At 44.3% G+C, this 15,217-nt stretch overlaps 1 protein-coding gene across 8 annotated transcripts in view; it reads left to right on the top strand.

Annotated features, from left to right (window-relative positions):
• Positions 1-15,217, top strand: part of specc1 (sperm antigen with calponin homology and coiled-coil domains 1) — a 73,836-nt gene that overhangs the window by 11,700 nt on the left and 46,919 nt on the right. For 6 of the 8 annotated variants that reach the window (XR_008831243.1, XM_056411423.1, XM_056411420.1 and 3 more), the window contains 2 exons: positions 2,712-2,896; positions 3,043-3,178. Coding sequence is in view for 7 of the 8 variants with exons in the window: in XM_056411423.1 (XP_056267398.1) it covers positions 2,735-2,896; positions 3,043-3,178 (298 nt within the window). In the remaining variant the exon portion in view is untranslated. Of the gene's footprint in view, positions 1-2,392; positions 2,897-3,042; positions 3,179-14,380; positions 14,623-15,217 lie in introns of those variants that run through there. The other 2 variants (XM_056411421.1, XM_056411424.1) reach the window with 2 other exon arrangements.

Below are 15,217 nucleotides of genomic sequence, written 5' to 3'. Positions count from 1 at the left end.
TATTGATGAAGTAATTAAAAGTGCGTTGTTATGCCTTTTGTAACTTGAAGCCCACCTCTCATTGTTATAAAGAGGACCACTTGCCCAAATAAACATGACACGTGGCAAAAAAGGAACAAAAAATAAATAAATCGGGGTTTTAAATATGATGCAATAATAACAATGAATATTCTGCTGCCATTATGAATCTAAATTTCCAAAGCTAAAAGTGGCAACACCCATTTGTCTCTACATGATGATTGCCACGGCCCGGTGGTTGAGAATAGCTGGTGTAATAGCTTTTAAATATACAATATGTTGTTGACCTTTCTTATTTCTTATTTTGATTTGGTGAGCTATTTACATTGTGTCTGAGTGTGGATCTTGCTTGTGTGATTGAAGCACCCCGTTGACTCCCTCAGGTTTGTGTCGGATCAGATGAAGTGTGAGAGATGGTTTAAACCAGCACCGAGCTGATAACAGCTGGAGCTTTCTCTGCATCTCCTCTTAGCGGTCTGGGCCAACAGCAACTGTCAGAAACAACTTGAGAGGCCCATATTTAAGCCTTTACATTTATCTTCCTGTTTTTGGAGACAATATAATTAAGGCAGATGACAACCCATTACTTATGACTGTGTGGTGACTACAAGTTATATTTGGTTTTCTGATTTGGTATTTTTCTAAAGCACAGTCCATATTTAGTTTTTTACCAGCCTTGAATAAGCCACGATGTCATCATCCTGCATGTTTGTTTTGTCAGACCGTGCAAGCGGTAGCCATCTTTGTTAGCTTGGTTGCTTTTACAGGAAGATGCCAAACTCACACTCTTGGTTAGCTCATGTTCAAAATGCAACCCGCCGTCTGTCTCTCAGAGACATTTCGGCTCCTGTTCCTAACTAGGCCATTATAAGTGGGCCACCGTTCTGGCTCTTGAGGATCATATCTCTGCAGAGAAATATGGTGAGCCCATATTAGCAGTGATGAGTCCTGCAGTGGTCCAAAGAAGACAAAAACAAAGTATATTCAACTTTAACTGGACAGGATTTTGCTTTAAAAATGTTTTGTAGTTTTCTGGGCATATGTTTTCAAACATTACATTATTCTTTCACAATTGCCTGATTCATTTGGTTGCTTGTTGCTTATTTCCCTTCCATAAAAAGAATAAACAAATATAACCTAAAAGGGAACATTCTCAATGTGCCTCACTTCCTCATCAATCCTACGCAGGCAGCATAGCGATGTGTGCTGGGCAATGAGTGGTGCCTTCGCCTTGGAAACTGATCTCAAATGAGGTGAGCCATCCAGCTGAGATGTTACAAATCCAGGCCAGGCAGGAGTTAGTCACAAGATGTTGCCTAGAGAGATCTTCGTATCATATGATGGGCCAGCAGGGGGATGGACACAGGCTCTTATATGGGCAAAACCACACAAAAAGTACAAGCAATGTGTTCCTCGTCAAATGAGTCCCTAAGCATCCAGAAGCATCCCTTAATAAAAAAGCAAAGTAAAATCCACCAAATTGGATGTCGTCGGGACATTTGACTGATTCTAGTGGTAAGGGTACACTGCTCATATTACACATACCGTGATATATAGGAGGACTGTTGCTGCAGAATTACATTTTTTTGCAGCATCATTTCAGTCGCTGCAGAAATTGAAATATGTATAGCAGCTTAGAGCAGAGGGCGGGAAACTGTCTTCCCTCGTTCCCCTACTTGCGGAGATTAGAGGCTATCCCCATTTACGGCAATGTTCCTGTCGGAGGCAGAAGATCCGGTTACCCGGATCAATGACTCAGCCAGTCATCGGGGAGCACCAGAGGTCTTCACCAGTTCACACTCTCCTTGGTTCAGTGCACTCCTACCTCCTTTTATTTCCTACAGATCGTCTTCGCCCAGATGAGTACATTTCATTCCGGACATCAAATGCACAGTTTAACAGTCTGTGTGACCACATCCTGTTGGAGCTGGAACAAATGAAGCCATTATTGTCTTGCTTTTTGAACATATCCCTTGACGGTTGTGAACATATTAAATTGTATGCATCTATCGGAGCAATTCTAATTGTGACTCGCATCTATAGCTCGTGCATTGCTAAAACTGTTTTTATTTGTCATGGGTTTTTTGCTGAATGATTGATATGTTATATGTTGAAATCTTTTTAATGTATTTATATGTTCTTCTGCAGTAGTGGTAATTGCCTTGGTAGATTTAGTAACTGCCAGATAACAGAAAGGGGCAGAAAAATCTACTTCATTTAAAATGATTAATTTGCTATTCCAATATTGATATTTAGTTTTAATTAATGGATATATTGTAGTCAGCAAATTATTTGTAGTTAAGGCTAAAAATCAAGTTCCCAACAAAGTATTTATCAAGGTATTCATTTTTATTATATGTTGGTTTTCGTCAAAAACAGCAATTTTACAAGTCAAAGGCCAGTTTCGCACACTGTCACTCGTGTTGTTTTCAGATACTTTTGTTTGTTTGTTTATTTCTTAGTTGTTCAAAGTGTTTTTCATGTGTTCATATTTCAGCAGTGCTTTCTGGTGCCTTTGGCATCGTGGTTGAAGAGTGTCCTTTAATGAGGCAGTAGTCTACTGAGCATCTGATCTGTGAGAATCTTTCCACCAGCTCTAGGGGAGCTGTATACACAGGAACATTAATGCATGAGGAGAAACCATTCAAGGAGTTTGTTGTTGAACAACTTCCTTCTCTGGACCTCTCTCTCAGGTCTCGTGAGCTGACGCACAGCCATGATGAAATCGGGCACCACGAAGATGGGGCTGCCCAAGCCGGGACTCCAGGAGCGGACCAAGCAAGCCTCCTTGGCCCCATCTTCCTCCGCCACCACCTCCACAGCCATGAAGACCTCCAGATCCTCCAACATGCTGGCCTCAGACCAGCGCAACAGCAGGGTGGGTCACACGCACACTCCAATGTACGACAAGCGAACATGATGATACCTTTACACAGGGGATGAAAAAGATTAAATCACTTCAGAACTTTTTTTTAAATATTATTCGACCTATATTGTTGATACTAACAGCATGTGTTTTTCCAGCTGAAAAGAGCCAGCAGCGATGATGCCTTGACAAAGCCTACCCTGGGAGCCGCCGCCTCTGGCTCCCGGATGAGAAAGACGATGACCACTGGAGCCATCTCAGATCTCACGGAGGCCCGCCCTCGCACCCTGTCTGGTAAGAAACTACCACTCTTATCAGATGTCTTGAAATAACTCATTTCTGAGATTTGGTTTAATGTACAACAAAAGCAATATGATGCTTGAACAGATGTTATGTTCATAAATTATGGATGTGATCTCTATTTTGTGTCAGAGTTCAGAGATCATCATATTTCAGTATGAAAATAGTGCAACTAACCACATCGGACCACTAGAGGGCCACAGCCCACCACTGAAGCGGCCTGTCTCAGCTCCAAGGTGCTGGTTGTAACGAGAAGAAAGCTTGTGTGAGCTTGAGAAATGCTGCTATTTGCTGTGTTGTGACACCCCTCTACTCTCTTTTTTAATTGTATGCGTCTCTTTAGTCTTATCTGGTTGGCATTGATCGGATGCAGGTGGCTGAGGACTACGGTTCTCAGGATTTTCATCCAAAACGGAGAGACTGCGCGCGCTCATAGTCTGCTTCTCACACAACATCTGCTCGGCCGTGTGAACAGCAGGATATGTATTAGTTGACAATTTAGGAACAATTTACTTTTTCTCTATTAAAGGACAATAGAGAGGAAAGACCAAACACACCTGTCTTGTTGCTATTTAACATCAGCTTAAGTGGACAAGTAGCTTACTTACTGGCTTTAAGTTTTAAGAAATCCTTTGCTTGGATGTTACAGTGAACTTTGTTTATTTTTACGTCGAGTGGCAGACTTAATCTGAGCTCTAATGTGGTGATCTGTAGCTAATTCTACTTGACTCCTTGAGATGCTGAATGTGCTCATGGGCCAAATGAACTGTGGCAGAGTCCAGAGGCAAGCCAGGCTACCTGGTCCACTGGCTCACGCACCTCCCTGCCCAACGTCATGATGTTGGGAGTGCTCCCGATTGCATGGATCTGTTGACTCTAATGATGACGGATGGTGTCATAAGCTTGAGACGGTGTGCAGAGTGCTGTTCAAGCAGATTCTGTCCAATGTCTGCAATCCCTAGAGCAGGCCTATTCAACTAGCGGCCCGCGGGCCGGATACGGCCCGTTTGAGTTTAACTACGGCCCGCAAGACTGCCTGCAAATCAGTATAGCTTGGTAAGAAAAAATAAAACTGACGGACACGCCTCTTTTATACATTGAGACATCTAACCCAGAGCCATTGAGTTTCACTGTTGCCTCAACCAAACCTGTATGGTTACATCTTTATGTTACGCACCCGTGTTGGTTGCCGGTGTTACACCCCTACTGGTTTTCAAACCTACTGGTTTCCCTACGCGTGCGTGCGTTGTGTTCTCTTAACATCTGCAGCGGGGCTCTGTCTCGCTCACCAGATTCGTCACACATTCACAAACATATTGCTGGAGATCTTTAAGCCACCGTTCATATCCATTTCGGCGATTACGATTGTATAAGTGAGCAGCGCATCACAGCCACGGATGAAGAAATACATTTTCGAAAAAATTAAAATAAAAAGATCGCCCCACCTGGTTTCGATCCCTTTCACGCAAAAGGAGACTGCACTCAAAGACATGCAGTCTGTGCACTGCGCCACCAGATATTAGTTTCATCCCAAGTCATTTATATATTGATCCATTAAGTCACATTTCTTATGTTTTCATGGGAACAGTTTGCTTGAAGGGATCTGAAACAACTGGTTCCCTTGAGAGGATATTTACACTTTGAAACATGTTTATAGTGATGCTTGTTCGCAACACTTTTGCCACACAATACCGACGCATTTTCGTGTGTGACTGTTTACCTGTGGAAATATACATTACTGTTTTCAATTTTTAGCCATTATTTGATCAATATTCTGTGCGGCCCTCACACCCCCCGTGATTTTCTTATTCGGCCCACTTGCTACTGAAGTTGAATAGCCCTGGCCTAGAGTGTTGTCGCTGGAGGCTACTGACACCTTCTCCACAAACATGCAGAGCCTCACTCGGTTTGTGCACCCTCTGCCTCAGTTTAATGGCCGCTACACCGTCTCCATCTCCTCCGCCAGGCAGCAGTCGTCTCACTGAGAAGACCGTGGATGCTTGCCCTTGCTGTACCCACCAAGCGGAATCTAAACTGGACAGCCTTTGTCTTTTCTGACCAGCTATTAGCTTTAGCACAGCTCTCAAACCGGTGTATACTATCTTTCCAACCCGTGGTGCCAGCATACTGACCAGGATGTAAAGCGAGGGCTCTTTCTTTGTCTTCGTAGTCTTCCTCACTTTCAGATGACGGCTCGTTAGCACAGAGTGGCTCGTGACTTGGGCCACTTATATCTGTGGGAGGAGTCCATTTAACTGCACAGTCTGACAATATGTGTGGGTGATAACGGGACTGGTGTGTTTTTGGTGAACAGTGGAAAAAGTGTTTGCATGGGTTGTTTTAATGTTCCATGTTGCCTCTTTATTGGTTCATGAGTTTGTGGTTATGCTCATGGCTGCCTTGGGCTTGCAAATAGTAGCTTTCCCTATCAGCATCAACAATTGGGTTTACCCTTAAATAAACTCAGCCAGATGGCCTCATATGTCACCTGAATCACTCCCTGCCTCATGTAAACTGGCTCTTCTTCAAAAAAGAATTTGAATGTGTCTTAAATTACTCTCGCTCTCCCTCTTTTGCTTCACCACTCACTTCCCGAGCACACACAAACACTATGCACCGTCTCTACTATTCTCCAAAGGACCTATGCTTCTCTTACAACACGTGGCAAATAAACACATAGTTAGTTAGTGTCTGCCAGCTAGCATTACCACCGTTAGCTAACCATAGCCAATGCTGGGTGAAAGTTGTCTTTCCTTTAAGATTTTGGACATAACCTTTAATCCAGTTTTTGGATGTCTTTATTTGGATTATTATGGGTGTCAATGTTTTGCACCAGTTCGCCAAAGCTAGCTGTCTGACTAGTTCCCGGGAGATTTCTTTCCACACCGCTCACCCGGTGCATGGCATAAATGATACCCTTGTTGGGGCTCGCTCTTGTGATTGGCTGAAAAGGAAGGAGAGATATGATTGGCAACCATTTTACCTGTAGGAGAAAAAAACCTAAGTGACGTCAGGGGATTCTCAATAATCCACACAAATGCAGTTCACAAAGCAATTTGTAAATGCAGGTTCACAGTAAAAATGTAAATTAATCCAGCAACCATCCCATGTAACAATATGCATGCACATAGCTCTGTTACTGCTCTGGTTTCGCATGTGAACGCCAGAAGAATTGTTGAGATACCCGACAGTCTGTTCCATGATTTCCTCAGATGCTGATAGTTAGAAACACAAGGTATAGATACTGCCGCCTCCTGTATTTGAACACACTGCTGTTGTCGTAGATTCGTTGTCCATGCCATCCATTTTCATTTCCTGTGAGTGAATCACACACTGTATTTTATCAGCTTTCCTCGTCACTGAAAATTGTGTTGGCTACATTATCAACAGGATGCCATGTCACAATAAACTCTGTGTCTACGGTATTTTTTATTATCTTTTTAATTGTTTATTGTATTTTGGGGTGTGCCACTGGATAAGCACGGCAACAACAAATAAACCCGATAGCAAAACATGTATTACACAGGAGGAATATGGGGGTGGATTATGACAGGGATGTTGTTGGCAGTAATTAATGTAGTTCCCAGCACATCATTGAAAGATCCTCTGTGAGAGGAGATAACCGTCTTTGTTTTGGTGGCCCACCTCCACATTGTGTAGATGCTGTGCTTTCGTGAAATCCTCCTTCAAAGGGTTGTTGGACTGAAGGAAAGATAATTGAATTCCACTTGAAAAATGGCTCCAGAGGAGCTGAGGAGCCAAGGCCAAGTGACGCTCTGGTTCTTCAAACACAGTTAGACCATGATTCCTCCCAGCTTTCATTGGATTGGCCTCTAAGTGTTTTCAAACACAAGAACATATTCATATGTTGTGCTCTTCATGATACATTCATTACTTTACACATACTTATTTTGCACTAGTTCTAGCCAATCTCCGCTAGCCAACCAGTTAATATTAATAATTTATAACATTCTGGGTTAAAAAAAAAAATGTTGTCGTGCTATTATGTTGCTTTTCATCGGTGAGAGTGGCATCCTTTATGTAAAATCAACTTGGGTGTTTGCCATCAATGATCAAAATCAATCAAATTATCAGTCCGACAGTTCTCTGCTTTTTAGCTTCAAAAGAAACCAACTTTATTTCCTTTTATGCGCTTAATTAAAGATAAAGTGACAGCTTGATCAAGCATGGTTAATTTAAATAATGTTCTCATAGGGCAAGCTTTATTGTTCTGCACCTGGGTTGGGACATCGGTGCACGTCAAGTCATACGATGACAGAAATGTCCAACACAAACAGGTCTCAAAAATCAAGCTAATCAGCAAGTGGAAAATCAGATCTGACACCTGAAAGAGCAGCAAGAGTTAACGATGCATGCATCCTCTGACAACCATCGTTTAGCCTCCTGCTCTCAGTCCCAAGTCACTGAGCCTGAACTGAGAGTTCTGCTGAAATATCCACACAAGGTGAAATGCTATGATTTGAATATAGTTTGGGGTGGCGATCTGTGATATGTTTAACTCATTGTTGTTGAGATGTGATGCTCTTAAATGTCTCGAGTGTTTGTATTGATTGATGTGGACAGGAAGTCTCTGAAGTCAAATCTGTTTTTGGGTGAAGAGAAGATAACAAAATTCAGTGTTTGCTCTATGACATTTTGGGATAAACACATTCACTCGAATACTGAGATGTGTCTTCAGGCTTTTCTTCGTAATATTGTCTCCCATCAGTGTCGTCAGGTGACGAGATGTAATCGGGGCTTACTCAGTTCTCAGAGACATTGCAGCAGAACTGTCATCCCACCTGTCAGGCAGTAATTCAGTCTTTTCTCAAGCCGCAGTTTTGTGACTCGTACGGTGGCGCATGACAGAATGCTCACCGAGTGGTGAAAACATACTTTTACTTTAGTTGCATGGACTTGTAAAGGTTGTTAAGGAATGCACCATCATTTGCACTTTAGTTTTGTATCTCGTTTCCAACTGTAATTGTACAATTCATTTAGCAAATCATTGCTGAACTAGAATGGGCACTCGGTAGAGCGCATGCCTTCGCATATCACAAGATTGGGCATTGAATTATGAACATTTTGGCATTAGTTGCATGCCAATTGGATAAAAATTGACCGTGCTATATGGTAAAAGAAGATTTTGACCTTTGCATGACCTTGACATTTGACTCGATTGATCCCAAAATCTAATCAAATGGTCCCCAGATAATAACCAATCACCCCACCAAATTGCATGCGATTCGGATGAATACTTTTTGTGTTATGCGAGGAACACGCATACAAATAAATAAATACACAGCTATCAAAACATAACCTTCCGCATTTTCAATGCAAAAGTAATAATTGTAGGAAAGAGGACCGCAGCGGCTAGATGCAGGATTTTTTTATTTATTTTTAGCAGAACTGGGTCAGATGTGCCTGAGAAACTGTGCATACAGGGCAAAGCAAATACACAAGCACAATCGCATCCTTGTGTAAATTTTAAAATGCAGCCCTGATGGAACTGTGAGTCCACATTTTATCAAATTTCAATGCAACTGTCTGGCACGTTGATGCAGTGGTTCGCACTGCCACCCCTTGGCGTTTCCCCCTTCTCATCATCTGGCGTAAAAGCAAATCAAAATATGCCGACTCCGATCATAAAATCCATTTTCCATTTTGTATTGTAGAGGCCGAGGGTGCCAACTAGATGGAAATAGATGATCCGCTGTTACGGGAACAGCCATGAGAAGAAGAAGCAACAGTCCGTCATCAGTGATGAAATTGGATTGCCCTGGATGTAATCAACCAAGACAGCCACAATAATTACTATGATCTCTTATATAATTTCACTCTAGATTCACTAGATACCAGTCCGGTAGCTTTAAGATAAGATAAGATATATACTTTATTAATCCCCAAGGGGAAATTAGTTCTCTGCATTTAACCCATCCTTAGTTATTAAGGAGCAGTGGGCTGCAGTGATGTGCCCGGGAAGCAACTGGGGGTTCAGTGCCTTGCTCAAGGACACTTCGACTTGCAACTAATGGGGAGAGCGGGGATCGAACCGACAACCTTGGGGTTGCAGGACGACCCTCTTACCCCACTGAGCTACAGCCGCCCCAAATTTATATGTATTAGGCGTTAGTAGATTGCAATTGGATCAGAGTAGACATAAAAGCTCTAAAGCAGCAGGGGTCCCTTGGAAAATAACCTTCATGACACACACACACACACACACACACACACACACACACACACTATTGGCTAAAAGGGTCAGCTGCCTGACAGTTTGACCCCACCCTGTCTGCCCTCACAGCAGGCTGTGCTAATGAGTCAAAACTGTTATTTTTGCTAATGGAGTCCTTCCCCCTATCCCACTTGGCACTTAACCAACTCTACTGTGCTGTCAGACAACGGGTTAAAACCCAGGCTCCTCCTGATGACTTATTAAAACGCCTCATCAATAATTCAGTTGGAGAAGAGTCCCTGTGGAGTGTGCAAGGCGAAGAGACAGAAGGAGGTAACACTGTCCTGCTCTATAAATAACAAGCGGGGGGGACTGCAGGGCATGACTTTACAAATGGCCACTTCAATGCGCTCACATTGATCGATAACGTTTCTGTGAGGGGAGTTGAGTTTCACATAAGTGTCTTCCAGTTTTGATTCACTTAAGTACTGCTTCAGCATTAATCCTACTGATACTGCACCCCCTGTAGCAATTTTCAACCACCTTTGCCAGTCACGGAGAATGAAGGGAGTGGTCTTCAGATTTAGCATTGCATTAGTATAACATCGTCAAACTCATGATGATGGGGATTGGGGTATGCTCGTTGCAGCTAATGTCGCCTCGAGCCTCAAGCAGAGAGGAGGAGCAGGCCCCACACGTCGGATAACATTCTTTTCTTTTTCCTTTCTTCATTCCCACATTTTCTTCTTTTAAAAATGTTATAAATAAAGCTTTACAGTACTCTATGTAATAAAGGACAACAATGTATCATAATATATTCAATTGGGACCTAAAGGGATCATTTTAGTGTTTTAAACTCAACTTTCTGTTTTTTCTGGTTGAGCCAGAAAGAAATCTGCTTTGCTCGAATCATATTTTCTTTTGCCTTATTGCATAATGTATCCTTGTTCCACTTGTGTATGTTTTTAGTATCACTTTCTGCCTTCAAGTTGAGAACAAACATGTTCAGCTTTTGATTAGAGCTTGCAGATTTGAAAACATGTGCAGCTGCCAGTTTGACTTTGTTTCGGCGCAACACGTTCACTTCATGAATCTTCCTAAGCAAGACAGTTCAAGTGAATGAACAAGAAGTGCTAAGCTTTACCAAAAGCATCATGCTCTCCCCGGTCAAAGGCTTCAAAAGTTACCCAAAACACACAAAAAAGAAATAAAGGCTTTTGCCTCCGCAGTAGATCACTCTCCCCCAACATGTGGAGGTCCGAGAGCATGCGCTCTACCCCCCTAAAGAAGGTCCTGAGCCCCCACCCAACCCCTCGACTCCCCATTCACCTTTCGTTTTCTGGAAAAGAAGCTTCATTTTCTCCACCCTGTATCTATTGGTGCTCTGAGGCCGATCAGGCCTTACGCCAGCTGGTTCGCTGTCAGCAGAGTCCTCCTCCATACTGGACTCATCCTCTGCTGCTCGGCCGCCTGTATTTACTGCCACTTTCTTAGCCTGTCAGTTTTCCTGCCTCTTATGTTTTCTCTTCAGCTGAGGGAGTTTAAATATCTCCTCATCCCACTCCATGTCCACCTCACTGCCCGTCAACCCGACTTCCTTCACCACTTTCACACTTTCCCTTCTCCTATTTTCTGTCCTCTACCCTTCTCCACCTGCCCTCCAGTCCACCCATGGCTGTCCTCCTGACCCTGGGCCGCCCCTGCCCCCTCATCTTCCTCCTGCTGAACAACACCTGCCCTCTCCTCCTCCACTTCCTGGGCCTCCTCTGTCCCCTCCCCTTCCTCCTGCTGCACCACCTCTGCCTCTTCTTCCACCTGTTGAACCCCTCCTGCCTCCTCTGTGCTCACTTGCTGCACCCCACCTGCTTCCTTTGTTCTCACCTGCTGCACCCCACCTGTTTCCTTTGTTCTCACCTGCTGCACTCCACCTGTTTCCTTTGTTCTCACCTGCTGCACCCCACCTGTTTCCTTTGTTCTCACCTGCTGCACCCCACCTGTTTCCTTTGTTCTCACCTGCTGCACCCCACCTGTTTGCTTTGTGCTCACCGGCTGCACCCCAGCTGCCTCCTCCTGTTGTTGCTCTTTGCCGCCCTGCTTGTCGACTCTGTCCTCCTCAGTGTTTTTCTGGTTCGGGTTCTCCTTGGCACCGTCCCGTCCATCAGATTTCTTCTGAGAACAGGTTTTGCGCTGGTGTCCCTCCCCACCACAACTAAAACATTTCATATCATCCGATGTTGCGAAACAAACAGTCAAAGTCATCCGCTCTCACTGAACGCTCAACTCTTCCCTCCTGTTGCAGAGGATCATGAACAGCTGTCTCCTATGAGACGGTGGACTTCACGCTGCTGTGGCCGACCACCTCCCACACTGCCAGGCTGCAGTCCTTCACTGAACACGGGAAACCCGGCGGGATCTTCACGCCTTGTTTCCTGGTCAGATAGTGCAGCTCCATGCCAGCTAGTGAACCCTACACCCCACTACCCACTCTCATCCACCACATTACCCAGTGAAGAAAATTAAATATAGCCAGTTTCGCTCTCAAAACCCAAAGAGAGAGACTCAGACTCAACATTTGGTCCCCCTCTGTCTGTGTGCCTGTGTTTTGGAGAAAGAGAGAGACAGGTCCCTGAGCTCCTCACACAGTATCTGTCAGATGAATTAATCAAACACGCCCCAGTCCACAGGAACACCTCAGCCTGCATCAGCACTCAGGCATGACCGACGCAAACTGACACGAGCAGGAGAACGACACACAGGCATTTACATGAAGATGGACACACACAAATACGCATGCAAAATGATGCACACCTTTACCTCATATATCTCTTCTACTGCCCCGTCCAAGTCTAAGTATGCACTAACAATATACACCGTATGATCGTGTGTTTATTATACAGTGTAAAAAGGATTATGTCAGGAGGGGATAGCTTTACTCCACTGTATCTACGCACCTGGCGTCAACCTTGTCATAAACACACCTGGCCCCTTTCAGGGTTGTTGATCAGAGTTTTGGCATTGAGTTTGAAACTCCTCTTTTGAGAAGTGTGAACTCAGCATGTCCCCTAAAGATGCTGGGCGGAGAGAAATTGTCATGCCAGATCTGGAAAGAGGCCTGTTGGGGTCACAGAGATGGACGTCCTGTAGTGAGGAGAACATTCTTAGCTGGATTAGAGTTTGTTCACCAAGGTAGATGTGCCGCTCTGAGAAGAGGACGAGAGTATTAAGAAAGGAGGAGGGAAATGTACCAACAGTTTATGCAATATTCATAAGATATATCAAAAGGCTTGGATGCAGCCGTGTACAGTATTGTATCAACGGGTTGAATATTCAACCTGACGTGGGCAGAATCCTGCAGTGGACATGACTTTCCTCAAAGCTACGAGGGCTTTTTTTTACATCGCAGCTTCCACTTTAAATGTGTTTTGCTTTGATGTTATGATTGTTCATTTATATTTCCATGGTTCTTTTAATCTGTGGACATGAAGGAAATGTTCTAGTAGCTCTGAACCTATGCAACGGAGATGCTCATCCTACTACAAATATCACTGCTTATCTGTGTCAAGTGTGGCTTTAAAAGATTGATGATGCAGTTGAGATGAATTTTGATTACTGATAAATAGTACTTCATACAGAGTTGTGCTCTTGGCTAACAGTTCGTAACGTTCTGTTTCGTAGACACTCGGATAATGTGACGGCCGTCTCATTGTATCACTGGAAGCGATCCTTATTCACAGTAAGCTATCATTGTTTACAGGTTTCTCCTCAGTGTAAATAAAGAAATCTCTTGGTTGCTCAAGTTGCTGCTCTTTTGAACAGTTTGTGCGGTTTGATCCTCGTCTGTTAGGTTTACCGTTAAAAGTTACAGGGACATTCATTGCCATTTTTGTAAATGTGCCTGTTTAGCCATCTTGGCTCATTTTCAACTGCAGTGTGTGCAAGTGTTTTCATGTAACTGGGTATAACCCTGATACATATGTTTTTGGCCCATAGATTAATTTTAATTCTCTCTTTTTATTAATTAACGACCGTTCACAAGCGTTGTTCGTAATGATTTCCCTGATCGTTGCACATTCGTGCACACACAAAAAGAACACAACAATGAAGATTGGGGACCAAAAAAAGAGACCAGAGCAACTGACAATGACGAGTCGTCCTTCCTTTCAACTTGGTTTCTCCATGTAGATCATGCCATCATAAATGTTTAACACGTTCATACATTGGGAATGAGAAATGACAGGAAAAAAACAAGCCTTACGCACTGGCTTCACCAAGACTAGCACACCCCCACCCCCCGTCTCCATACATATGTAGGACCAGTCACATACACGCACACGCTATTGTTCCCTTCTGGTTGAGCTGTAAAGAAAGATGGGGCTACAAGCCTGGGGTGGCCTCTTATCCTCGAGACCAGCATCTCCTTTCCCTATTTATGAAGACTTTTTTTGGGAAATTCTAATTCTATTCTAGATTTGTTGCAGGAGACTTTGTGTGAGGTCCCTGTCTGCAAGTTCCCCCCACAAGAAGAGACGAGAGCTGCACTGTCGCCCTCTGCCAAAAATACAAATAGTTTTCCTTTCTTCCTGCTCCTCGTTCCTTCCTTCCTTCCTTCCTTCATTCATTCATTCATTCTCTCTCTCGCTCTCTCTCTTATATTCACTCGTCTTTTCAGAACCAGTGAGAGGGTCGGTTCATCTCACTATTGTTCAACTGGTATTGGTGAGAGTATACTGGCGGGCAGCAGTGGGAGGAGGTGTGTTAATGTGTTTGTGTGTGGCCTGGTAAGCCACTCCCTCTGAGCTGATTCCAGTCATCACAGCAATAATGAAGTGCACACAACGCTTCCCCCCCCCCCCCCCACCGCCCGCCAGTGTGACATACTGTCACCGTTCTGGAGGACACGCACACTCGCACATTCACACACACTCGCAGCCACTCACTGACGGGACACGCAGCCTGCCTCCGCACACATGCATACACACAGTCACCCACACAGTCCTGGGAAGGAGAGGAAAAGAGAAAAGAAGACCAGTAGAGGGGAAGAATAAGAAGAATTGTATGTCTCTGACGGTCTCCTCTCCATGCGACTGACCAGCGCTGATTGTTGGCGCTGAACAGAGCCAGCAAACCCGACGCTCCAACACACACACAACTCTCCCCCGCAGCCACGGATTCTTGGATTAGTCCGCCCCGGTGTGGAGAGTGGGAGTCGCAGAGCGGACCAACATGGGGAACCAGGCGGGGAGACAGGAGGAAACAGAATCAGGTCTGCTTCTGTTGTTTGGCTGTGTCCCTTAGCATCACTTGTCCCTCTTGGTCTGTGTCGGTCTTTGTCAGTGCATGTAAAAGACAAAGGAATGCATTTGCTAAATACAAAAGAGATTATGAGATCATCTTTTTTCATGTCATGTCAGAGTACATTTCTGACGCAACAAGCCCTGACTAATAAATACCGACTAGATGAGCGCTGACAGGCGAGTGGTGCCCTGGAGTTATAGCTGTTTGAATGCACCGTAAGTTTTTTTGCATTTTGCTCTGTTTTTATGTGTTTATTTGTGCGAGTGTGTCCACACTTCTTGTGTATTTACTGATCTTTTGTCATGTGTTTCTGTATGTGAATGTTTGCACCTGGGTGTCGCTATTGGGCGGGGGGTGGGAGGGGCGGTGCTGAGTGCTGAGTGAGATTTGCCTGACAGTAAGCATGAGGGAACCTGTCAAAGGAGATGGTATCATCAGGCTCACACTCACTCCACTGCCCCGAGCTCACTGCGCCTCAGTGAGATTTACATTTCAAAGTCCCTCTGAACTACATTCAGCAGCAAATTTCCGCTCAACAGAAGACAACCAGCCTCTTTCTCGTC

Source organism: Pseudoliparis swirei, chromosome 3 (assembly GCF_029220125.1).
Source record: "Pseudoliparis swirei isolate HS2019 ecotype Mariana Trench chromosome 3, NWPU_hadal_v1, whole genome shotgun sequence".
Taxonomy (NCBI): Eukaryota; Metazoa; Chordata; class Actinopteri; order Perciformes; family Liparidae; genus Pseudoliparis; species Pseudoliparis swirei.
Note: the sequence above shows the minus strand (reverse complement) of the source record. Positions and strands in the feature narration are given on the sequence as shown.